Below are 25,247 nucleotides of genomic sequence, written 5' to 3' on the forward strand. Positions count from 1 at the left end.
ACAAATTGATTGGGGTTTGATGAAAAAGTGTACTGGCTAAATTTGATGACCAAGTGCGATCCGAGGGACTGGTGTGTTTTTGTTTTCACATAAACGTCAAAGGTGTTGGATGGTGTTGTGGGCTGGGTGTGCGGCACTGTGGAATGAATGACTGAAGTGTTTGGGTGAATGGCGTGATTGTGCAGATGAGGAGAGTGAGTGCGAACAATGTACCCTGTCGGTAGGAGTCTCTTAACCAAGTTAGTGCAAGTTAGGGGGACTTAGAGGATTTGACATAGATTCTGGCTGCTGTTCCATTGTGCAGGTGGACTGCGAGGGGTAGGTGCAGGCCAAGGTATGGGGAAACTGGCTGGTAGTGTGACATGGTATGGGAAGTTGGTGCGTCGGGAAATAGGGCAGCAGGGCTTTTGGAGGTTCCTGGCAGGTGAAGGCTGTCAGAGGTGCCAGGAGAGCACGGTAGGTTTATTGCCAGAAGAGCACAGTGTGGGTGCTATGAGAGCACAATGTAGGTGCTATGAGGGCACAGTATGGGGGCTAGAGAGAGCCACCCCTTAGTTAGGAGCACCAGAAGCACGCTCAGGTGAACCCCGAGGTCGCTGGGTGTCCTCCACCCCCGATTGGAAGCAGGCAAAGAGGCCTCGTAGTAGTCACACTCCCCAGCCAGCGATTTATGCCTGGCACCACCAATGGAAAAAGACAAATAAGAGCCTTGCCCAGGTTTAATAGAATGGAACAGTGTGCCAGGTCGTGAAGAATGGGTCATTAGGATCATTCTCGCCATAGCAGGGTTTATTGCATTGTCTAGAGCTAAAAGTAAATGGTTAGGTTCGATGGACTCTCCTCCGCACCATTCATGTGTGACACCTGGTACGAGTAGTGTTGATGGGAGAATTTGTTAACCAGGGCCAGGCTGGGTCATCCTCTCCAAGTGCCAGAGAGGCCACCAGTACGTTATGAGCACACATCCACGAAGATAACAGTTGAGTAAGAAACACACCATCCTATCTGTAAAAGGAAAAAAAAAAAACAAGGAAGGAAGAAAAAAAGGGGAAAACTTAACCAAAACAAGTCAGGCAAGGAAGGTTAAGGGCACACTCCATCTCACCTGGTCTAAGGTCATCACACCCATTTGCGTCCTCAAGAGCACCTCCAAACTGCATTTGCTTACCATCGATATCACTGTGCCACCATTGCTGTGTCACCTGCTGTCCAATGCAGGGCTTGTTGCCTGCTACTGCTTGTGAGTAGGCCATATGGGCCGAAGCATTTTTGTGGGCCATTGAGGCCAAAGTGTTTTTGTGGGCTGTTGCGGCTGAAGATTCATGCCATTTTGTGGGCTCAGTGGGCCAAAGAACTCTTTGTGAGATTAGGCCACTGGGCCGACTGAACTCACCTGGTGAGAGGCCAATAAGGCCACGAAGTGAGGAAACCCTCAGGGGTGAATGGACAATACTGCCTGGAGGGGGCATGAAGGAGCGAACACATGAAAGAACTTTCAATCTTTGAATGTTCTACTTCTATGCAAATATTGGTGTTAAAAGTAAAATTGAATGCCTTCCCATTCAAATCAATAATTAGAATGTTAAGTAGTGTGCATAGATTGTGAATTTGTTTTTGATTGGTGACCTGACACACTAGGATAGGGACATGCCAATCTTACTGTGACACTGATTTTTGGAGTTAAATGCTTCCCATGTTGTGGGCTTGAGTAAATGGGAAATCTGTGCTGTACGTTAGACAGGGCCATTGCCGTGGGCTGCCCCAGATGGAGGCTCGGGAGAGCCTCGGGAGAACCTCGGGAGAAAGGTGGGGGTAGTGTTACGGAAATGGCCCTTATTGGATTACTAAATATAGGATTAGCTCAGATCCCCCATTAAATGCATTTTTAGCAAGGTTGTGTGGTAAAATGGATGTTACATGTGTCGGGAGGTGTAGGATGCATGTTTTATGGTTCGTACAGTGGTGGTGTGCCAAGGACTCCCTCTTCTTCCTCCCCTCTCTGGACGATAGGCCCTGCCCAGTCGGCTGAGAGGGTGTGGCCAAAGAGAGGAAGTGAAGCTAAGGGGAGGAGTTTGTCGGCTTCGCTGAGAGAGGCGTGCTCGTGTGTCGAAACGAGCGAATGAAAGAGAAACTTGAGAGAGAGGTGCTGCGTGCTCGTGTGTCGAAGCGAGAGAAACGAAGGCTTAGTAAAAAGGTTCAGTGTGTGGAAACAGTCGCTCTCGAGGCGGGCTCGTGTTTGGAAGCGAGCGAACGAAAGAGAGGTGGCTTGCACGTTGAATCGGCGATCGACTCTTATGAGGAGGTGATTCTGCCGTGAGAGAGACGGCAACCGGCTTTGAGAGGCGAGCGTGGAAAAGGAAAGAAAAGGTTCGTTCGATTGGCATATTAAACCAAAAATGGTTACAGACTGGTAGAAAACGCTCGGCATCTGACACAACCAGTCTGCAACCGGGGTTCCATTTCCCCAACTGGTAAGGTACAAGGATTACGTTGGTGTCGCGATTGAAGTCGCGTGACCTGAGGTCTGTGCCGAGCCGGCCGGCGTTATAAACCCCGGAGACTGCGGTGGTGAGGGTGGCGCCAAGAGTCGGGCGAGAATCCCGCCACCCCGGATCCGCAAATATATATATATATATATATATATATATATATATATATATATATATATATATATATATATATATATATATATATATATATATATATATATATATATATATATATATATATATATATATATATATATATATATATATATATATATATATATATATATATGCAGTCATCCCCCGTTTATCGCGGGGGTTACGTTCCAAACCCCCCCCGCGAGATGTGAAAATCCGCGATGAATGGACGCCTCCCCCAAAAATGCCTATTTTTTTTATAAATGCGGTGTATAAACACGATTGGGTTTTATTTATATCGAGTGATTATTAAACGCTGGGTGGTGTATAAACACGATTGGGTTTGATTTATATCGAGTGAATATAAACCTTCCCCCTGGTGCTTCGGTTCCTTGCCAGAAGCCTTAGAAGGTCTAGGGCGTTTGGGCGGCATCATAGGGCTTGGAGAAAAAAAACGTAGAAAATATTCGAAGTTCACAAGCGAAACTTTGTCTCGTGCGTTGTGTGACTGGTGAAGCACCACGCGTTATAATTTATTGCTTAAATAATCTATATTTTATATATTATTACCGCGATGTACTGGGGGAATCCGCAGAAAAAAATTAGTTAGGTTCCAAGGAAAAAACCGCGATGAAGCGGGGGCGTGATAGGTGAACCGTGATATCGCGGGGGATTACCGTATGTATGTGTATATGTATATGTATATGTATATGTATATGTATATATATATATATATATATATATATATATATATATATATATATATATATATATATATATATATATATATATATATATATATATATATATATTGCGGTTCTCGGAACCGCATGCATCCAACATAAAGTGGTCCCAAGACAGTTATTCCATTACTATACGTGTAGATCGTCCCTTCCCTTTTGTCTAGCCGGACAACAGGGGGCGTGTGTTGTGAGGATCACATAGCCAGGTTTGCTTACATCTTTTCTTCTTCATCTTATTTCTCACTTCACTCCTACTCTTCTTTTCTGATTATTCCTGAAGTAAATCTGAGCCACGTGCACCCTTCGCTGTGAGATGGGTCCTCAGCAAAGGCCAAGCAGGCATTACGCTGGACACCCCTCCGTGGAAAGCACACTCAACACTACGCCTACGCTGCACGGAACACGTACCGAGGAGACAGAAGAAACAGCATCTTGTAAAGGGCACTCGAACACCACATGAGCATCGACAGCACAGACTTCCCGTCCTCAAGGGATCCCTCAATCGAGGCCGATAATACAAAGGCAACCCCACGCCACGTTGGGCGGGATGCGAGTGTGCAAGGCGCAAGCGGCGCGTTCCTTTCAACCCATTTCTGGACGAATTATATCGATCGGGTTTCGCCCCGCGCACATGATTGCAGAATCGGGCAAACGTGAGCACTGGCCACGTGCGTAATGGCGGATCTACGCACCCTGTATGGATTGTGCTCGAAGGCAGACGAATGGACACATCTTATTGTCTGTGCATGGCTTCGTCATAACATCGTACCTTTGGTCCTCGCTGGTGGCCGTGGATGTTCCCCACGGAGGGTGAACGTCTTCTTGCCTCTATGGCCAGCGAGGCTGCGATCGGGTGGAGGCATGTTGTGCATCTCAGGCTGCATGGCGCACACAGAGTAGGCACATTGACCAGCGCTGGTCGGGGGCACCAGAGCGGGCGTGCAGGACCGACGCTGCCCTCGGCCGGTCATCAGGGCACGGCCCGGGGGTTCTTGCAAGGCAAGTCACGACGCGGAGTTCGCTGTGGGTGATTCATATCATGTCGTGAGGTCGGAGCAAGACATTTTTACGGCTCGGGGTCACCTTGCCAGAAATGGAATGTTGCATTTTTTGACCATCGCGGCCGGGCCGCGCAGCAGGTCGAGGCCATTCAGAGATTCGGGTGACGACACTGCGTTTCGGGGTAGCCTCCCGCCCCGCACAGTGGGGCCTATAACGGTCCGAGCGGAGCCTTCGCTCGCTCTCTCTCTGCCCTGCCTTGCCTCCCGCCCAAGCTGTTCTTCACCTCCGTTCGTCATCACTGGACTCCGCCTCCTCTTCTCCGCCCACACAACGCTGACTCCACCCACCCAGCTGGTTCTGCCTCCCACTCTGTATCCTCGCTCTGGACTCCACCCTCACAACTCAAGCCCCTCCTTCACTCCCACGGTCTTGATGCGAGCTGCCCCAAGGAAGAGACGACGTGCCAGCTGTCGGGGGTACCGCACCGTGGAGCATACCCCCCAAATGCATTGGTGGTGCGTTCGGGCAATCAGTTATACAAAGGTACCGAGAGACCGTAGCCTCAACTCCTCTCCTGTCTTCCTTCAATTCCTCTTCATTGGGTTTTGTGTGTGTGTGTGTGTGTGTGTGTGTGTGTGTGTGTGTGTGTGTGTGTGTGTGTGTGTGTGTGTGTGTGTGTGTCCTGGCACCTGTCTATAGAAGTAAGCCTGCAGAAGACTTATTATTTTCGGGTTAGGTCTGCTCTGCGTCCGCTTTCATAAGTTGCTTGTTTATTGCCACACCACACCTTTCTTCCCTGTCTCTGCTTGCACACCCCAATAAATCTATTGATTGTACCACACACTTTTCCTCGACCCATTGTAAATAAATTACTATTAGGAATGTTCCCTGCTCAATTTTGTGTTTGCCTTCATTGATCCAGCATGGTCCGAATCCTAGATTAGCCAGGACTTTATTCCCAACGATCCGTTCCTTTTAGCTGGAACGTCCTTGGCAGTGTCGCTCGGTTGTATCCGATCTGGTGGAGTGATCCAGTTCGGACAAGGCGTACCGAGGGTGTGTTCCCCGGTAATTAAATCACATGGTTATTTTTAGGGAACCAGATTAACTATACGGAGGACACTAAGTCACGTGGTTGAGTTATTGGCGTCCACGGTCGGTTAAGCGACCCACCACGTCACGGAATTATCCATGTGCGACGGCCTTCAATTCCGAGGACTCAGGTAGGAGCCGAGATAGCTTCCCCCCCAAGTGGTCTTCTCACCGACCCCCGGCACTCGACAATATATATATATATATATATATATATATATATATATATATATATATATATATTTCTTCTTCTTCTTTCGGCTGCTCCCATTCGGGGTCGCCACAGCGGATCATCCGTATGATCCGCATAGTGATTTGGCACATGTTTTACGCCGGATGCCCTTCCTGACGCAACCCTGGTCGCCTCTTACGACACAGGGATATGGTACACCTATTTTAACCGGGGTATACACCGGCCCAGTACACTGGTACTCATTTCGCCGACCTCGGAAGGATGACAGGCTGAGTCAACCCCCTGGTGTATTAATTCAGTGGCCCAACGGGGCTTGAACTCAGGACCTTTTGGATCCCAAGCCGCTGCCCTAACCACTGCGCCAACACCAGGCTACATATATATATATATATATATATATATATATATATATATATATATATATATATATATATATATATATATATATATATATATATATATATATATATATATATATATATATATATATATATATATATATATATATGTATATATATGTATATATATATATATATATGTATATATATATATATGTATATATATATATATGTATATGTATATATATGTATATATATGTATATATATATATATATATATGTATATATATATATATATATTGTTGCGGTATTCGCGCCCGCCGGCGTGCTGACGGCCACGTAACTCGAATCGCGGCACGTCGCCCACCGGACGGACAATCCAGTCGTGACCCTCTCGGACTAACGCCGGGAACCAGTCACGGGTGGACCTTTCGGTCTCACCGCGATCGAGCCAATCAGCCCCCGCGTGGGATAGGGTTGCTCGCCGGGTCGACCTACCTAAGTACCCACGCGGAGGGTAGACCGGGCGATCGCACCTCGCCGCAGGTCGACTTTGGACACGGGCCACTTAAGCGACCCGTTCCGTACTTATCAGAATAACCGAGCGGTGTTATCGTCGACCTCGACGGTTCGATTAATTATCGGGCGTACTCAGCCCACTACCAACCCTTTACGTGAAGCAAGATGAGGGTTCAATGGGAGAAATGACGAAGCGAAGCGGGAAACAGTTCAACAATAAAGCACATTTATTCGCGACGAACGGAAAGCACACATATTCAATTCCACCAAAAGCACACAGAAAAAACACAATTCCATTTACACAAAAAGCAAATATAAAAGCGAAAGCAATGCAGAGCTAATACCGACTACCGAGCACACGGCAACACTTATACAATTCTACCTCACAGACGGCGCCGACAACACATACCCAAAACCAAGGAAAAGAAATACCCCCAAGAATGAGGCGGGCCTGAGGCCGAGACCGGGTCGCGCCTACCCGTCTGGTGATGAGACGCGGAGCGGCGATGGCGCCTCACTCCGCGGGCCTCACGGACAGTGTCTGGCAGGGGGTGGGAAAGGGGCCCCCTTGGTCGCACTATCTCAGCGCGGGGGGAAACAGGAGGGGGTTGCTGATGCTCGGGGTATAGAGGATCTTTATTATCCCTGGTGTGCGTCTCCACCTCGGCCAGGTCGCGCTGCCGGCCTTCCTCGGGCGTGCAGCTCCCGGCACCGACACGAGCACCCCCTCGTCTGCCTTCGCCGCTGCCGCCTCTCCGCCTCTGGACTCTCCGACTCTGGACTCTTCTTTGGACTCTCCTCGTTGGACTCTCTCCAGCTTCTCCAGCTACTGCAGGCTTCGGGCTCCAGACTTCCACACGGCTCTGACTCTCCGACCGACTCTCTGACTGACGAACACGGTCCTTTTATCCCCCCGTAGCTTCGCCTTTGACCCCCTCCCTTTGACCTTTCACCTCGCTCCCCATTGGCCCGAGAAAAAGTGGGCGTGAAGGCTTTTTGATCCACAAATTTGCATATATCGATCGTCCTGGAGGCGGGGCCAAATCGCCCCTCGCTCACCGATTGGACGGCAAAAAGTGGGCGTGTGTCGTTTTTGATCCGTTTTTGAAGCACAAAATCCGTGATTTTGTACACGCTGTTCGACGCGCGCCCTGCACGAGTCCAACACCGGTACCCACAGCGGGGCAAGAACGGTGGCGATGCTACGGTTGCGAGGTGTGACGTGAAGGTCGTGGCGGTTGTGGTGAAGCGGTGGTTGTGGTTGGTGGTTGATGTTGTGGTTGTGGTGGTAATCATGGCGGTTGGTCCAAAATAAAGATAGTAAAAGAAAAACGGCTATCCTGAAGAGTCGCAGCACGTATAAATGACATGTATTCCCACTAGACAACGGGTTTGGGCCTAACTACACATGCACTTACCGAGATACCTCACCTAAGGGACCTGAATGGTGGTTTGCGAATTTGGTAACCACAACAATATATATATATATATATATATATATATATATATATATATATATATATATATATATATATATATATATATATATATATATATATATATATATATATATATATATATTATGAATCTCCTTTCCACTGCCTGAATGACTCATTCACTGACTAATATTAATGATCGGTAACTTGCGGGTGATGTAGAAAGCTGAAATTTTGTGTGCCGATGGACATCGACATCGTAATATCTGGAAAAATTACAGAACCATCGCAAAGCATCCACAAATGAAAATATTAAGAAGTGAATAAAAATGAAATGAATGAAAAATCAAATGCAGGTGAGCGACCCAAGAAAATGGAGAAGCATGGTGTGTATGTTTACACAATGTTGTACACATTGTGTAAGCATACTTTGCATATATATCTCGAAGGTTTGGAAATGAGGAAGAATAATGCGGAAAATTCTACCTTCATTCACTGATACCGTAATGGCAGCCCACCGATGTCACATTTTCACCTCGAGCCAACCGATCTAACAAGTCGATCTTTTACCCAACGTCAACCTTTCTCTGCCTTTTGGCACAACTAATTTTGTCCACCACTTTACGTTTCGACACCATTAAAAGCAATGCACGAGAAAAAACACAAGGCTCGTAGTGCGAGATAATCGTACACTCATGGGACGGACGCAAATGGTGACTTCTCAACTCAAAAAACACACTTCATCAAAATGAAATCCCACAATGACGAAATCGGAACACAATAGGTTGCTCCCGATTGGTCAAAACCCACAATATTTGAGGGTTTATTGTATTCTCACAGATTGACTAATTATTGGTTCAGACTTTATTGCAGATTTGATTTGAAGAGAACTTTGAGGCATTTCGGTGAGAGCAAAATTCAGTTGGAAACAGGGATCCATAAGAAGGTGATTTTGTCAGGGACAGTAAGAGGAATATTTATGGTAAAGGTAGGTCCACATCCTTTCTCCTTGTGGAAAGGTGGTTTCTTTTCCCTGAAAGTTGTCTCAAGTTTGGACTGGAAATCTTGTCCTGCTTTTTGCCCTAAATTGTTCTTGTCTTGTCTTGTTTTTTTGTTCATTTTCCAGCAAGGATTTAAAGTTTATCCGTGGAGTTGAAGACGAAATCAGAACTCTGGTCGAGAACACGAACAAGGTTTCCTTCGTTTCTTGCACTTGGGGATTAGACAGAATCAGGGAAGGTTTATGAAGAGAAAGGCTGTTGTGATTATCTTTATTCAATTCCAGTATTTCTGTTGTCTCCATCAGGGAAAGATGTTGCGGCGAAGCTATAACTTCCCATACATGAACAGGGAACACCGGCACATTGTGCATGAACTCGCTGAGGCTTATAGCCTTGAGAGTTTGAGTTTCGACAGCGAACCAAAGCGCAGCGTCACTATCACTGCCATAAAGTGGGTATTGTGCTTTGTTGGTTTTTAAAATTAATATTCAAGTTTGTTTCACTGAATCTCTATACAGGAATCTGTCTTGCCTGTGATTGGCCAAAATGCATATGCGACGTCACATGCATGTTCAAATTTCATTTGTGGACTCGTAAAGGCTTGACTTGGCTGCCTCCACATTAATTATGAGCAAATTTAGCTAAAGTTGCATTTCCTGCCTAATAATACATTTTTCTCCATATAATGAGGTAAAGTGAAAAGAAAATGACAATCAGGAATGCATTTTCTCATGGTTTTTTTTTTTTTTGGAGATTTCACTTTTGTTTCACTTTAAAGGGCATCTTTGAGTATTGATTGCTATTGCATTGCAAATTAATACTGTATTCAAAAGCATTGTGTTGAAGTTTTTATTCATGAAAACCATGATGGAATCTGGTGACAGGCTCTCCATGGTTTTTTCTCAAAACCTTCTGAACAAGCTCTCAACAAATCATGTAGGGCGAGTTTATCAACAACGAATCTGCTCAACATTGGTTAGATATTTATTGGAATTCCGTTTTGATGAGGGTAAATAAGCCCGAAGTTTGGATCGGTGGCTCTATTTGATGTTTGACTGATGTTGACCACGTAATCTTTGTCTGTTTGACAGTCGCCAGGCTGAGGGCTCTGGATTGGAGGTGACGCTTTGGTGTCGGACTTTATTTCCATTGAAGATCAGGGGAGTGCTCTTTAGACTCCCCATATTTTGATATGTACATATATATATATATATATATATATATATATATATATATATATATATATATATATATATATATATATATGTGTATCTTTGTTTGTATGTATATGTATAGTTACGGAAATGGCCTTTATTTGACGACTAAATATAGGATTAGCTCAGTTACCCCATTAAATGCCTGTATAGCTAGGTTGTTTGGTAAAGTGGACGTTATATGTGTGTCGGGAGATGTAAGAGGCTGTTTTGTTGTCTGAGCAGTGGTGGTGGAACAAGGGCCCCCTCTTCTTCCTCCCCTCTACGGACGATAGGCCCCGCCCAGTCGACTGGGAGGGTGTAGCAAAGGGGAGGAGTTTGTCGGTTTCGTGGAAAGAAGGTGTGCTCGTGGGTCAAGAGAGAAAACGAAGACCTCAGGTTCAGGCTCAGTTTAGGAGTTTGGAAAACTGTAGGCTGTTGAGAGGCTGCTCATGTGTCGAAGGAGCAAACGAAGTCCTCGTGAAAAGAGAATAGTGTTTGGAGAACAGTCGCTCTCGAGAGAGTGCTCGTGTTTCGAAGCGAGCGAACAAAGAGAGGCTGCCTGCACGTCGAATCGGCGATCGACTCGAAGGAAAGAAAAGGTGATTCGACAGAGAGAGGAACTGAGAGGACGAAGCGGAAGTCGGGCTTCGAGGCGGGAAGGCAGGAGAGGAGACGCCGGAGCCTCTGACGTTCCCTGCTCACACCAACGGCTCGACACGGTTGCCAATCCGCTTGCCAGAGCCCGGCACCTCGATTTGGGCCTTGTCTGGAGAACAGGCCAGGCCTGGATTTGTATGCTGGACCTTGAGAGAGAACGGCTGAGGTCCATCGGCGACATTGCGCGGGGCCGGAGCGCGCTGAGGAGGGCGTGCGCACGCGGTGACTTGAGAAGGAAGAGTACGGCACCGCCATCTTGCCACGCGGCGCGTTCGAGCTGGGAGTTCGAATCCGTGGACATCCGCCTGTTGCGAGCGATATTCGTGCTTTTGACACTGTCCTCTCGTCCATGAAACATCACCAAGTACTCTGTCTTGTCTTGCATGCATGCTATCTGTCTATCTGTCTTTGTCTGCACATTGTTTAAGGCATATTTCGGTAGCGACCCCCTCGAAACCTGTCGTCCGTGGTTCCCTAGTTGAGGATTGTTAATAAAACTATTGTCGTGAATTTTGCTTGTGTTGTGATTCCCGATGTTCCCCAATAAATCTGGTTAATTCGTATGAAATTGCCGCTATGGATTAATTTGTGTCGCGTCGAGCAACGATCCGTTCGATTGGCATATAAAACCAAAATGGTTACAGACTGGCAGAAAACGCTCAGCATCTGACACAACCAGTCTGTAACCAGGGGTTCTATTTCCCGAACTGGCAAGGTACAAGGATTACGTTGGTATCGCGATTGAAGGCGTGTGACCGGCTGAGCTGGCCGGCGTTATAGATCCCAGAGACGGCCGGAGTGGGTTGAGAATCCCTCCGTTGCTGAATCCTTAACAGTATGTATACAGTGGGGAGAACAAGTATTTGATACACTGTCGATTTTGCAGGTTTTCCCACTGATGTGGATTTTTTTAAATCCACCTTGTGATCGTTGTCCTGAAGGATTCTAACGGGCCGATTGTGGAATCCTATTTGACTTCAGACAGAGTTTAACGTTTGTCCGATTTGATTATAAAATCCTACAAAAACCCTATTGACACTGATAAAACTGATGTCCACACAAGTCCTTCCTTGTGAAACAATTTATTTCCTAATTATACACCATACACTTCTCACCCTTGTACAATGAACTTAAGAATCCCCATTTGATTGCAATATTATTTGGTTCTATTTCATTTATTCTTACTTTAGTTAACAGTTAGACCAACCCGATTCAATTCACTTCTATATTACATCAGAGAGTTTTATTCTAACTTGGTACTTGGTCAGTTCCAAGGAGTACAAGCCACTGAGAAACTATACTTCCTCACGTGCTCGCACTCCAAACTTTTAGATTTCAAAGCATTTTATACTTCCATGAGAGAGAGGTTGGGGGATATTCACCCAGACTGTAGATGTGTCCTTTAGACGAAAAGCCACTTCGTACATTTTCGAAGCAAAGGTTCATTTATCAGCTCGGTCACTCTGCTCCAGAACAACACATTTCTTATCATTTAGGGCAAAAGTCTTTTGGCCAGAAATGACAGCCAAATCAACTTGCAGCATAAAAGTTACATTTCTGAAACTCCATTTGTTGCAATTTAAAATACATTAATATAAATTTTTCCCCCACACTCCCCCGTTTTTTTTTTTTTAAAGGAAAGTTTGAATAATTTTTCTTACACATGATTACCATGTCCCATTCTTGAAGGAGAAAAGATTTCCATTATTCAAGTTCAATCAACAATGGCAGCGTGTGCTCATATCAGAAAATGAGTGAGTTTCCATTTAATTTATGGCCTGTTCATCAGCATGTCACACATTGGAAACATGCTTCCCGAAGTCATAAGATAAACAGGTCAGGGTGTGGATAGAGTGGCACCCAATGGGACACACAATCGAAGCACTCCTTGAGCTGAGGAAAAGGTAGATGTGGGCAAATACAAGTTTGGGCCAGACACTGGGTTGAAGGAGCGCAGTGTGGAATTCCAGGCCTGTCGTACATTGAAGCGACCACAGCAAGTTCATGATGTATTTGCGGAGCGGCAATCGAGAGTGTGGCTGAGAACATTCTTCCACGCAGGCACCACACAACGCCGACGTTAAGACTTTGCTCAACCTTCTCCTCAGTGGGTTTTTTCTTTCTTTTCCCACATTGCTCCATCTTATCTCCTCAGGAAGGGGAGGCATAATCATGTGTTGAATGCTCAATCACCCAAATCTAGGTTCTCCCATCATCCAATCTTTGTGTGGAAACTTCATTTAGATGAAATCGTACATTGCTTAAAAGACTGCTTTCAACACTCTGAAACAAACAAAGCATCAATTAAACACCAATCAATAAACGTCATGGGCACATGTAGTTCTACAAGACGAACAAAGATTCTTATGGAAGCATTTAACTTGCATTATATGTCATATCAATATTTTAATCCCTTTCCTTGTTATTTCCCAAAACAACATGCTAAAATATACAGAAATCCCAGTTGTACGTATACTCAAAACATCCATCTCATTTGCTATTTCCATCGACATTTTAAATCTCTGACATTTCTCCATCTATCCACTTCTCTCTCACCAAAACAGCAAACATGCTGCCATTTTTCCAACTCACATACACAAACCATCTATCACTTCCTCTGACCTTCTCAATTACGAATCCATTTTCCTTTATCAAAACAAATAAATCATTTTAAACAGTTGTACAAAAATTGTCAAATCACTTGTCAAATCTGTTATCAGGCGAATATCATTTAAATTGCAGCTCAAACACTGTCTACACATGCAGCTAGACCCTCCACAATCTTTATCCCAGTCTTGGAAAAGCATCTTAAACTTCAGACTAATAAACATCCAAACTCTCTTAAACAACTTTTTGGTCAAAACAAAATATTTCCTTTTAAAATCCATAAATGAAAAATTTAATCTTCAGCATCTATAAAATTAAATCATGAATTTACCTTGACTGAATCGATCAAAGGGTTACACTGGGTTGTTTGCCATTGCCTTCCCAGCACAAGTTCAGGTAACCTCAACATTCGCAGACGAATAAAACAATATTTCAACGTCCATCCGAGGGAATCATCATTTATCTGTGAATTGCCCCACGTGCTAAACATCATCAAATCATTAAAATCATTCCAAATCACGTTTCTACATTTAAATCACATACAGTATATCCACATTCACAATTGTTATTTCACAATTTATTCAAAATCCCGATGGTTGTAAAATAAAACTTCAACACTTTTTCCTAAATGGACTTCACTTTAAACAGATTCAGTCGAGAGGGTGCGCCACAAACACCAAGGAACAAGGAACAGGAAGTTCTCTTCACATCCAGTGGGAAGGAAAAGGAAAAAAAAACTCTTGACAGGCAAAACCCACAGTTTAGCATTACTCTGTCATGGCTTCAATACATACACTAGACAGCATTGCATCTAATAGACTCGCGTGTGATCACGTGACAAATACCAATCACATTTCTATCTCATCCTCTTGAATCTCCATATGAATCATTTCACACCTAAAGCAAAGGCTCGAACAAAGACTCAGTGTAAAGATATATGCCACCCCCCACAGATCGAGTGGACGGGGGTCTCACACAGTGTAGTTTGTGACCTTCGCGTGGAAATACAATGCCAAGAATGTATAACATGCCATTTCAAACAGACCCACAGCTCAACTCAGCACGAGTTAAAATATCGTCAAAATCCCAACAGAACACGTTTCATTGCAGTGAATATTGGAATCGCACAAGTTTCATTTTTTTTTTTTTTACTCTCAGGAACACATGCATCTCAATGCAAATCACCAACCATGCTCCCAGCTGGTTAATCGTCTCCTCCACTCTACAAAACGTTTCGTGCAAATCATTGCATTTACAAATCCGTAAAACCTCCACACAATATAATATAACAACCTCACTGCCAACAAACTTCCAGTGAGTTCAATGAACAAAAAGTAACTCTTATAACTCTTACAAACAGGTAACTTATAATATTTATCTATTTTAACCCTATCTTGGCGTCTCAGCCGTGTCCTCGGCCTCTCTCTCACAGCCGGTCCGTATCAATGCAAACATGTGGCATGTCGCTTCATCATTCCCATTTAATTACGCATCTGGCTCCTTAACGAGCCTCTTCTTGTCATCTGACTCCTCTTCTTCTCCAGCACTTTTCTAAAACAACTACAGTACTTATCGTTTACTTTAAAACGGACTCCCTCTGCCGGATCCTCTTCTTTCTCTCAATAAAATTATCTGACAATGAACTTTTCTTTGTTCGAAATGCGTTACCTGCTGAGAGCGCTCTCCCTTACCTTCGCTCAAGCACTGTCGTTCCTCCAGGCACTGCCTCCGGCAGATTATGCACCTCCGGTCACGAGCACCACACCAACGTCGGTTCGAATCCGAGTCACGGCACCAACTGATATGGATTTTTTTAAACCCACCTTGTGATCGTTGTCCTGAAGGATTCTAACGGGCTGATTGTGGAATCCTATTTGACTTCAGACAGAGTTTAACGTTTGTCCGATTTGATTATAAAATCCTTCAAAACCCTATCGACACTGATAAAACTGATGTCCACACAAGTCCTTCCTTGTGAAACAATTTATTTCCAAATTAGACACCATACACTTCTCACCCTTGTACAATGAACTTAAGAATCCCCATTTGATTGCAATATTATTTGGTTCTATTTCATTTATTCTTACTTTAGTTAACAGTTGGACCAACCCGATTGAATTCACTTCTTCATTACATCAGAGTTTTATTCTAACTTGGTCAGTTCCAAGGAGTACAAGCCACTGAGAAACTATACTTCCTCACGTGCTCGCACTCCAAACTTTTAGATTTCAAAGCATTTTATACTTCCACGAGAGAGAGGTTGGGGGATATTCACCCAGACTGTAGACGTGTCCTTGAGACGAAAAGCCACTTCGTACATTTTCAAAGCAAAGGTTCATTTACCGTATTTTCACGACCAAAAGGCACACCGTGCCAAAAGGCGCAGTCTCAGTTGTGTGTGCCGTTCCTGTATTTGACACACACATAAGGCGCTCCTCACGATAGGGCGCGGGTTTTTTTTTTTTTTTTTTTTTTTTTTTTTTTTTTTTTGTATACCTTGGTCGAGGCTCGTATGAGAGCTAACACACAACTCACAGCAAGGAGGCATGAGACAAGAGGGGCGGGAGTGGAAGGGACAAAACAGTGGGGAACAGACACATTAGGTGAACTGTGGAAGGGAGTGGGATGGGGATGGGACGGGGAACATGGCGAGGGGAAGATGGACATTAAAGGGACTTTCAGGAAGGAAAGCAGGAGAATTGAAGGAAGTGGGCTTGGGTGGATTCTCGGGGGTAGAAAAGATCGAGGATTTGGATGGGGGAAGATAAGAGGTGGTGGTGAACAGCTGTTTTGAAAGCCTGAAGGGAAGAATGGGAAAGAATAGAGTGAGGAAGTTTATTCCAAAGGCGGGAAAAAAGAGGAATGAAAGAGTGAAGATGAGCAGTGATTCGTGATTTTGGTAGTTTTACCAGAAGGGGGTTGTTGGCGGACCTTGAGCGCCCTGTGGAAATGTGGTTGGGACAAATCGCAGAGAGAGCAGGGGGCAAGGCTGGAGAGGAGTCGGTAGAAGACAGAAAGACCACCGACCAACCTGCGGTGATTGAGTGAGAGGCCCAAAGACTCAGCTTCATTGCGGGAGATGCCAATGATCTTAAAAGCCCTGGTTTCGACAGCGTGAAGTCGAGAAAGGTGGGAGGCAGGAGCACCAGCCCAGAGGGGAGAGCAGTACTCCATCAGGCTACGGACAAAAGCTTTGTAAGTGGTCAGGAGCTCAAGAGGGCCGAGGAAGGACTTTGCACGACGGAGGATTCCCAGTCGGCGACTGGCTTTGAGGCAAGGTTGGAAATGTGACTTTCCCAGGAAAGGTCATGGCAGATAGTGAGACCCAGAAGCTTGAAAGAAAAGACTTCTTCCAGAGGATTGTTGAGAAAGTGGATGGGGGGGTTTGTAAACGGTCCTTTCGAAGAGACATAGTGAGAGTGTGAGATTTGTCTGGATTGAAAGACATGTTCCACGTGTTGGACCAGTTTGTGATTTTATCCAGATCTGCAGTGAGCGAAGAAGCTGCTGCTTGCCGGTCTGAGGGATGACAGATGGTACGGCAGAGGGTTGAGTCATCGGCAAAGAGAAATAGAGGATTTTCCAGAGAGTCCGAGAGATCATTGATGAAAACCAGAAAAAGAACAGGGCCCAGAACGCTACCTTGAGGAACTCCAGCCTGCACAGGAAGAGGGGATGAAAGAACTCCATTTAGGGCCACACGTTGACTGCGACAGGAGAGGAAGTCTGCGAGCCATGAGTGGAGATGGCCTTGAATACCATGGGCAGAGAGTTTGGTGAGTAGGGCAGGGTGCCAGTAGGGCAGGTTTATATGAATATCCTCTACTACGTACGTCCGCCGTACAACAACACACTCACACAAGCACACAAGTGTGCGTATTTAAAAATAGATCGGGAGCAAAATTGAGTTTGGTTGTGCTTTATTAAAGTATTAGTTACAAAAATACTAAAACAATCAAATACCGGTAATAGTCTTTAATCAAATCCATCGAAATCCTCATCCTCTGTTTCGGAATCGAACTGCGCTAAACCCAACCTAGCAGGTCCACCTTCCTCGCCGTCAGAGTCACTTTCTGCACCGTGCGGCTCCTCCGAAATGATGCCGGCTTTAGCGAAAGCTCGGACAACAGTGCCAGCAGACACGTTAGCCCAGGCATCAACAATCCAGTGGCAAACTGTGGCGTAACTCGCCCGGCACTGCCTTCCACCCTTTGTGAAGCTGTGCTCTCCTTCGGTCATCCACCGCTCCCACGCCGCTCGCAGCCTCACTTTGAACGGCCGGTTCACGCCGATGGCTCGGCTGGATCCGTTTGTCGCAGATGTGCTTGCTGCAGTAGGAGCGGAAGTTTTCCATCATTTCTTGATAATCCGCCGGACGTTGCTGCGCTATCGTAGTCCTGGTCCGGATGGAAAAATGGCACCGTTTCATGAAGCGAAAGCACCAAGACGGACCTCCGTGGAAATGTTCGATTTTCATTTCCTCCGCTATCGATACTGCCTTCAGTCGGATCGTGACCGTCGAAACGCTCCTCCCACTTGCTCTTTGCTCAACGATCCACTGCTCAAGTCTTTCCTCCAACTCTGGCCACCTCGCCTTGTTTCCACGGAAACTCAGCTGCGTCTTCTTCACCTGTCGCAGCTCGTTTTCCAGCTTCCTCCACTTTCGAACCATCGACTCGTTGATCTGGAAATTCCTCGCCGCGGCTCGATTCCCATGTTCCTCCGCATAGCTGATCGCCTTCAGTTTAAACTGAGCTTCATAAGCGTGTCTCTTTGCCATTTTCGGGGTTGTTAAAACAGCAATGTTCTGCATACCGCACATACCTGTTCTTTTATACACACAAAGGGCGCACTGCACTATAGGGCGCGTCGCACATTTTGACAAAAATCTAAGACGTTTATATGCGCCTTATAGTCGTGAAAATACGGTATCAGCTCGGTCACTCTGCTCCAGAACAACACATTTCTTATCATTTAGGGCAAAAGTCTTTTGGCCAGAAATGACAGCCAAATCAACTTGCAGCATAAAAGTTGCATTTCTGAAACTCCATTTGTTGCAATTTAAAATACATTAATATAAATTTTTCCCCCACACCACTTACAAAGCAAGTAGAGGTCTGTAATTTTTATCATAGGTACACTTCAACTGTGAAAGACGGAATCGAAAACAAAAATCTTGAAAATGACATTGTATGATTTTTTAAATAAATAATTTGCATTTTATTGCATGAAATAAGTATTTGATAAATTAGAAAAACAGAACTTAATATTTGGTACAGAAACCTTTGTTTGCAATTACAGAGATCAGACGTTTCGGGTAGTTCTTAACCAAGTTTTCACAGACTAGAGCAGGGATTTTGGCCCACTCCTCCATACAGATCTTCTCCAGATCCTTCAGGCTTCAGGGCTGTCGCTGGGCAACACAGACTTTCAGCTCCCTCCAAAGATTTTCTATTGGGTTTAGGTCTGGAGACTGGCTCGGCCACTCCAGGACCTTGAGATGCTTCTTATGGAGCCACTCCTTAGTTGCCTGGCTGTGTGTTTCGGGTTGTTGTCATGCTGGAATACCCAGCCACGCCCCATCTTCAATGCTCTTGTTGAGGGAAGGAGGTTGTTGGCCAAGATCTTGCGATACATGGCCCCATCCATCCTCCCCTCAATACGGTGCAGTCCTCCTGTCCCCTTTGCAGAAAAGTATCCCCAAAGAATGATGTTTCCACCTCCATGCTTCACGGTTGGGATGGTGTTCTTAGGGTTGTACTCATCCTTCTTCTTCCTCCAAACACGGCGAGTGGAGTTTAAACCAAAAAGCTCTATGTTGGTCTCATAAGACCACATGACCTTCTCCCATTCCTCCTCTGGATCATCCAGATGGTCATTGGCAAACTTCAGATGGGCCTGGACATGTGCTGGCTTGAGCAGAGGGACCTTGCGTGCGCTGCAGGATTTTAATCCATTATGGCGTCGTGTGTTACTTATGGTTTTCTTTGATACTGTGGTCCCAGCTCTCTTCAGGTCATTGACCAGGTCCTGCCATGCAGTTCTGGGCTGATCCCTCACCTCTCTCATGATCATTGAGGCTCCACGAGGTGAGATCTTGCATGGAGCCCCAGACCGAGGGAGATTGACTTATCTTGAACTTCTTCCATTTTCTAATAATTGCGCAAACAGTTGTTGCCTTCTCACCAAGCTGCTTGCCTGTTGTCCTGTAGCCCATCCCAGCCTTGTGCAAGTCTACAATTTTGTCCCTGATGTCCTTAGACAGCTCTCTGGTCTTGCCCATTGTGGAGAGGTTGGAGTCTGATTGATTGAGTGTGGACAACTGTCTTTTATGCAGATATCGAGTTCAAACAGGTGCAGTTAATACAGGTTATGGGTGGAGAATGGGAGGGCTTCTTAAAGACAAAACTTACAGGTCTGTGAGAGCCAGAATTCTTACTGGTTGGTAGGTGATCAAACACTTATTTCATGCAATAAAATGCAAATTAATTATTTTAAAATCATACAATGTGATTTTCAGGATTTTTGTTTTCGATTCCGTCTTTCATAGTTGAAGTGTACCTATGATAAAAAATTACAGACCTCTACGTGCTTTGTAAGTGGGAAAACCTGCAAAATCGGCAGTGTATCAAATACTTGTTCTCCCCACTGTATATATATATGTATATATGTATATATGTATATATGTATATATGTATATATGTATATATGTATATATGTATATATGTATATATGTATATATGTATATATCTATATATATATATATATATGTATATATGTATATATGTATATATATATATATATATATATATATATATATATATATATATATATATATATATATATATATATATATATATATATATATATATGAAGACCACAAGGGGAAAACCAGAGATGTCACTTTTTATAAATTTCAGGGTTATTGCACTTGCCAATAGTTGGCAACATAAGGTTTCCTCTCACAATATTACTTGAACAAATAACCAGGGGTGTCACATAATTTATAGGGGATAAAGTTTAGCCGTGCAATGAAAAAACAAGTGTTGTCAAAGCTGAACAAGTAGAAACCCAGAGTTGTCAGTACTTTACTCCTGGTTATCTCCCTTTCATTCATGTTAACTGTTCCATTATAATATTCAGAGTTGAGAAACTAAAAAATGAAAGGTTGTAAAACTTTCACAGCATAAACTCTGAGCACTAAAATGGCCTATTTGGTTTTATCATGGGCTCCGTAGTTGGTGCATATCGTGGTTCAAGCCTGGTCAAACCTTTATTGTGACTTTTATGGGACCCACGCCGTGGCTTAATGGTTAGCACGTCTGAGTACCCATCCTCATTCGATGTACCCACCACCCAATCAACCTGCTTAGGTATATGAGGGAGTCACATGAGGTGACTTCGGCAATCGCGTGGTGGTTTATCCTAGGTTTCCTCCCGGTTTTCCATCATATGAAGTAGTACGGAGTAAGAAATTGAGAATCCGTTGTCATATAAGCGAAATACCCTTTAGTATGGCATTGAACACCAATCAAACAAAAAAAATAATGACCGTTTAATGTTGAAAAAAATAATCTGTGATCACCAAAGTCATGTAATGTATGCTAATAACCAACAAGCATGAATTTGCTACACATTCTGGGTTTAAATTGCATGGCAATTATTAAACAAGGGAATAACCAGTGATGTCAGTTTGCAACATTGATTCGTTCTTTGCTCTTAAATTAAATAACACAGAAGCTTGGCAAATGCTGCATGCTTAATTTGATCGGCCAATGATCACTCTTCCTTTTACTGGAAAAGAAATCTATATGAACAGTCCACCAAAGTCTTGAAACTTTGTTTTTCAGTTTCTTCAAAATTGACTTATCCTGACATCTCTGGTTTCCTCCCTTGTGATATATATATATATATATATATATATATATATATATATATATATATATATATATATATATATATATATATATATATATATATATCTCTTCTTCTTTCGGCTGCTCCCGTTAGGGGTCGCCACAGCGGATCATCCGTTATGATCCGCATAATGATTTGGCACAGGTTTTACGCCGGATGCCCTTCCTGACGCAGCCCTGGTCGCCTCTTATGACACGGATATGGTACACCTATTCTAACCCGGGCATACACCGGGCCCAGTACACTGGTACTCACTTCGCCGACCTCGGAAGGATGACAGGCTGAGTCAACCTCCTGGTGTGTATTAATTCAAGTGGCCAACGGGGCTTGAGCTCAGGACCTTTTGTATCCCAAGCTGCTATCCTAACCACTACACCAACACTAGGCTTGTGTGTGTGTATATATATATATATATATATATATATATATATATATATATATATATATATATATATATATATATATATATATATATATATATATATATATATATATATATATATATATATATATATATATACTAGGTGAGAGCACCCGGTGCTGCCTGGGTTCTTTTTGAATGAATTTCATCTTCTATACATATGTCTGACGCGAGCACAGTATCAGTTCCCTATTGGGCCATGGCAGTCATAGGCTCAGGGGGTTCGTGAGGGGAAAACACACCCCTCCCCCCCCTGGCCGAGGGGTCTTGCCACATCGCCTATAACCTTCCTGGGGTCCATCCCGACATTTTTTGTTTCAGTGGTTACCTCCTTTCTTTCACCTTTCAGGAGATTAGCCCATGCAGACAAACAAACAGACAAACAAAAACTTTAAATCATATGTTAGATATATTGTATATGGCGTTGGCCCCATGTCAATCGGCTGAACTTGAAAAATTAACGTTACGAAATCAGGTGATGACGTCATAATTCGGAAACCGGAAGTCGGAAGTACAATTCTTTTACATCGGGATACTCCCGGGTACATGTTCTGTCAGCATGTGAAGTTTGGTGAGGATCAGTCCAGCAATTTTCGCGTGCATCGGTCACAGAGAAACACACAGATACACTTTCAACTTTAGATATCTACAGATATATGGATATACAGTGTACTGTATATAATATATATCTTCTTCTTCTTTCGGCATGCTCCCGTGAGGGGTTGCCACAGCAGATCATCCGTATGATCCGCATAGTGATTTGGCACATGTTTTACGCCGGATGCCCTTCCTGACGCAACCCTGGTCGCCTCTTACGACACAGGTTTGCTGCCCTAACCACTGCGCCAACACCAGGCCAACCACTGCGCCAACACCTAACCACTGCGCCAACACCAGGATTGCATCACGTGTGTGTATGTATGTATGTATGTATGTATATATATATATATATATATATATATATATATATATATATATATATATATATATATATATATATATATATAATATATTCGCATTACACCATAAAGGGTCCTCAGGTGAGATATATCGGTAAGTTCATGTGTCGTTAGCCCAAACCCGTTGTTTAGAGGGAATATATGTGATCCATTCGTGCTGTGATTCTTCCGTTAGTCGTTTTTCTTTTGCTGTCGTTAATTTGGTGCAAGAACAACGAACATCGCCACAACCAACATCTCAACGATCACGCCATTCACTACACGACGCCAACAATCACGCCATTCACACCACGACGCCACCTTCCACAACTACGCTACCACATCTTCGCCACTCGCCATTCAACGAGCACCGTGCGGTCACGATCTCCGCGGGACGGATGACAGGAGCGGAGTGGCAGCTTAAATATCTCCCGCCAAGATCTCCCGCCCAAAACGCCCGTGCTTTGGCATGGGGGAGGTGCGATTTGAGCCAGAGGTCAAAGGTGAAAAAACGTGGGGGCCTGATTTTGGGGGATAATTCCCTGGCCCCGAGCCAAAACTGACTTTCCTCGTCCCCCGCACGGCGCGGGGAGGGGGGACCGAGAGGGCACGCCCCTTTTTGGGAAGCTTCCAGAAGGGAGGTGGAGCCAGAAACGGGGCGGGGCGAAGGGCGGAGCCCCGCGCTACAAAAGAGGTGGACGAGGAGGGTTCGTGTCGTCTTCTGGTTCGGGTCGTCTGCTAGTTCCTGCAAGGTCTTCTTCTTCTTGTTCCTGTTCCTTGCGCAAGCCTTTTTGATCCTGGCGAGCTTGTTGTTCCTGTCGAGCCCTCGATCCTCGCCCGAGCCCTGGAATCCCGTGAGCGAGCGCGGAGATAGCGCCGGAAAACCCCGTCCGTTCCCCAAAACCCCGTCCGTGCTGTCGAGCGGACCACACGTGCGGCGCGAGGCACGAGCTCGTGGACCACGTCGGAGGAGCTCGGAGTTGCGGTCACGAGAGAAGGACTCGACACACAAAGGGAAGTCGCGACTTCCATTTCTTTTGGGTTCTGTGTAAACGTATGTGTGTGGCGCCAGTCCATCAAGTAGAATTGTTTAAGTGTCCCTGTGTAATAATTGTATTCGGTTGTAGCTCTGTATTGTGTCCTTGCTTTTATTGTGATTCCTTGCTTGACTGTAATATACGTGCCTTCCGTGTTTCCGAAATAAAAGTGTGCTTGTCCAATTGTTCCCCATTTCGCTGCATCCTTTCCTTTGTTTGAATCTCCATCTTGCATCACGTAAGGGATTGGATTAATAGTGAGGCCAACTGGATTAATAGTGGGTTTAAAACACCCGGTAACTAATCTGAACTGTCAAGGTCGACGATAGCTCCGCTCGGTTATCCCTGTAGTACGGAACGAGCCGCTTAAGCGGTTCGTGTCCAGAGTCGACCTGTGGCGTGGTACAACTCTTCGGTACGCTATCCGCGCGGGTACTTAGGTAAATCGACCATTCGGCGATTGGACCCTATTTCGCGTGGGTCGAATGCGGACTAAGTTGTGGTGTGGTTAAACCCCCACCCGTGACTGCCTCCTGGCGGTAGTTCCCGGAGGGTCACGACTGAATTGCACGTTCGTTGGGTGAAGCGGCCGCCATTTGAGTCAAGCGGCCGATCGCACACCGGACGGGCCAGAATTCGCAACTATATATATATATATATATATATATATATATATATATATATATATATATATATATATATATATATATATATATATATATATATATATATATATATATATATATATATATATATATATATATATATATATATATATATTGTTGCGAATTCGCGCCCGCCGGCGTGCGAACGGCCACGTAACTCGAATCGCAGCACGTCGCCCACCGGACGGACAATTCCGTCGTGACCCTCTCGGACTAACGCCGAGAACTAGTCACGGGTGGGCCTTTCGGCCTCACCACGATCGTGCCAATCGGCCCCCCGCGTTGGATAGGGTTGTTCGCCAAATTCGACCTACCTAAGTACCCACACGGAGGGTAGACCGGGCGATCGCACCTCGCCGCAGGTCGACTTCGGACACGGGCCACTTTAAGCGACCCGTTCCGTACTATCGGGATAACCGAGCGGTGTTATCGTCAACCTCGACGGTTCCGATTAGTTATTGGGCTTATTTAGCCCACGACCAACCCTTTACGTGAAGTAAGATGGAGGTTCAATTAAAGAAAAGACGAAGCGAAACGGGAAAAACAGTTCAACATAATTCACATTTATTCCGCGGCAAACGGAAAGCACACAAATACAATTACAACAATTATGCACCAAAAGCAAATGTAACAAAAACACAACAATTATGCACCAAAAGCAAATGTAACAAAAGAAACACAATGCAGATCTACTACCGACTACGCGAGCACACGGCAACACTTACACAGTTTTACTTTTATAGACGGCGCCGACAACACATATACTCCAAAGCAAAAGAAAAAGGGCCACCCTCTATGACCAGGGGGCAGACGGGCCTGGGGCCGAGACCGCGTGGAGCCTACCCGTCTTGTGATGGGCCG

The 25,247-nt window shown here is 44.8% G+C and overlaps 1 protein-coding gene across 2 annotated transcripts in view; it reads left to right on the forward strand.

Annotated features, from left to right (window-relative positions):
• Positions 1 to 25,247, forward strand: part of NFX1 (nuclear transcription factor, X-box binding 1) — a 98,845-nt gene that overhangs the window by 64,126 nt on the left and 9,472 nt on the right. The window contains exons 21-22 of one of the 2 annotated variants that reach the window (XM_085876638.1): positions 9,074 to 9,140; positions 9,254 to 9,399. The exons of the other annotated variant lie outside the window; for it this stretch is intronic. Coding sequence (XP_085732764.1) covers positions 9,074 to 9,140; positions 9,254 to 9,399 — 213 coding nt within the window. The remainder of the gene's footprint in view (positions 1 to 9,073; positions 9,141 to 9,253; positions 9,400 to 25,247) is intronic. 2 annotated transcript variants of the gene reach the window in all.

Source organism: Eptatretus burgeri, chromosome 4, assembly GCF_056783735.1.
Source record: "Eptatretus burgeri isolate ZD-2024b chromosome 4, Ebu_testis_v1, whole genome shotgun sequence".
Classification (NCBI taxonomy): domain Eukaryota; kingdom Metazoa; phylum Chordata; class Myxini; order Myxiniformes; family Myxinidae; genus Eptatretus; species Eptatretus burgeri.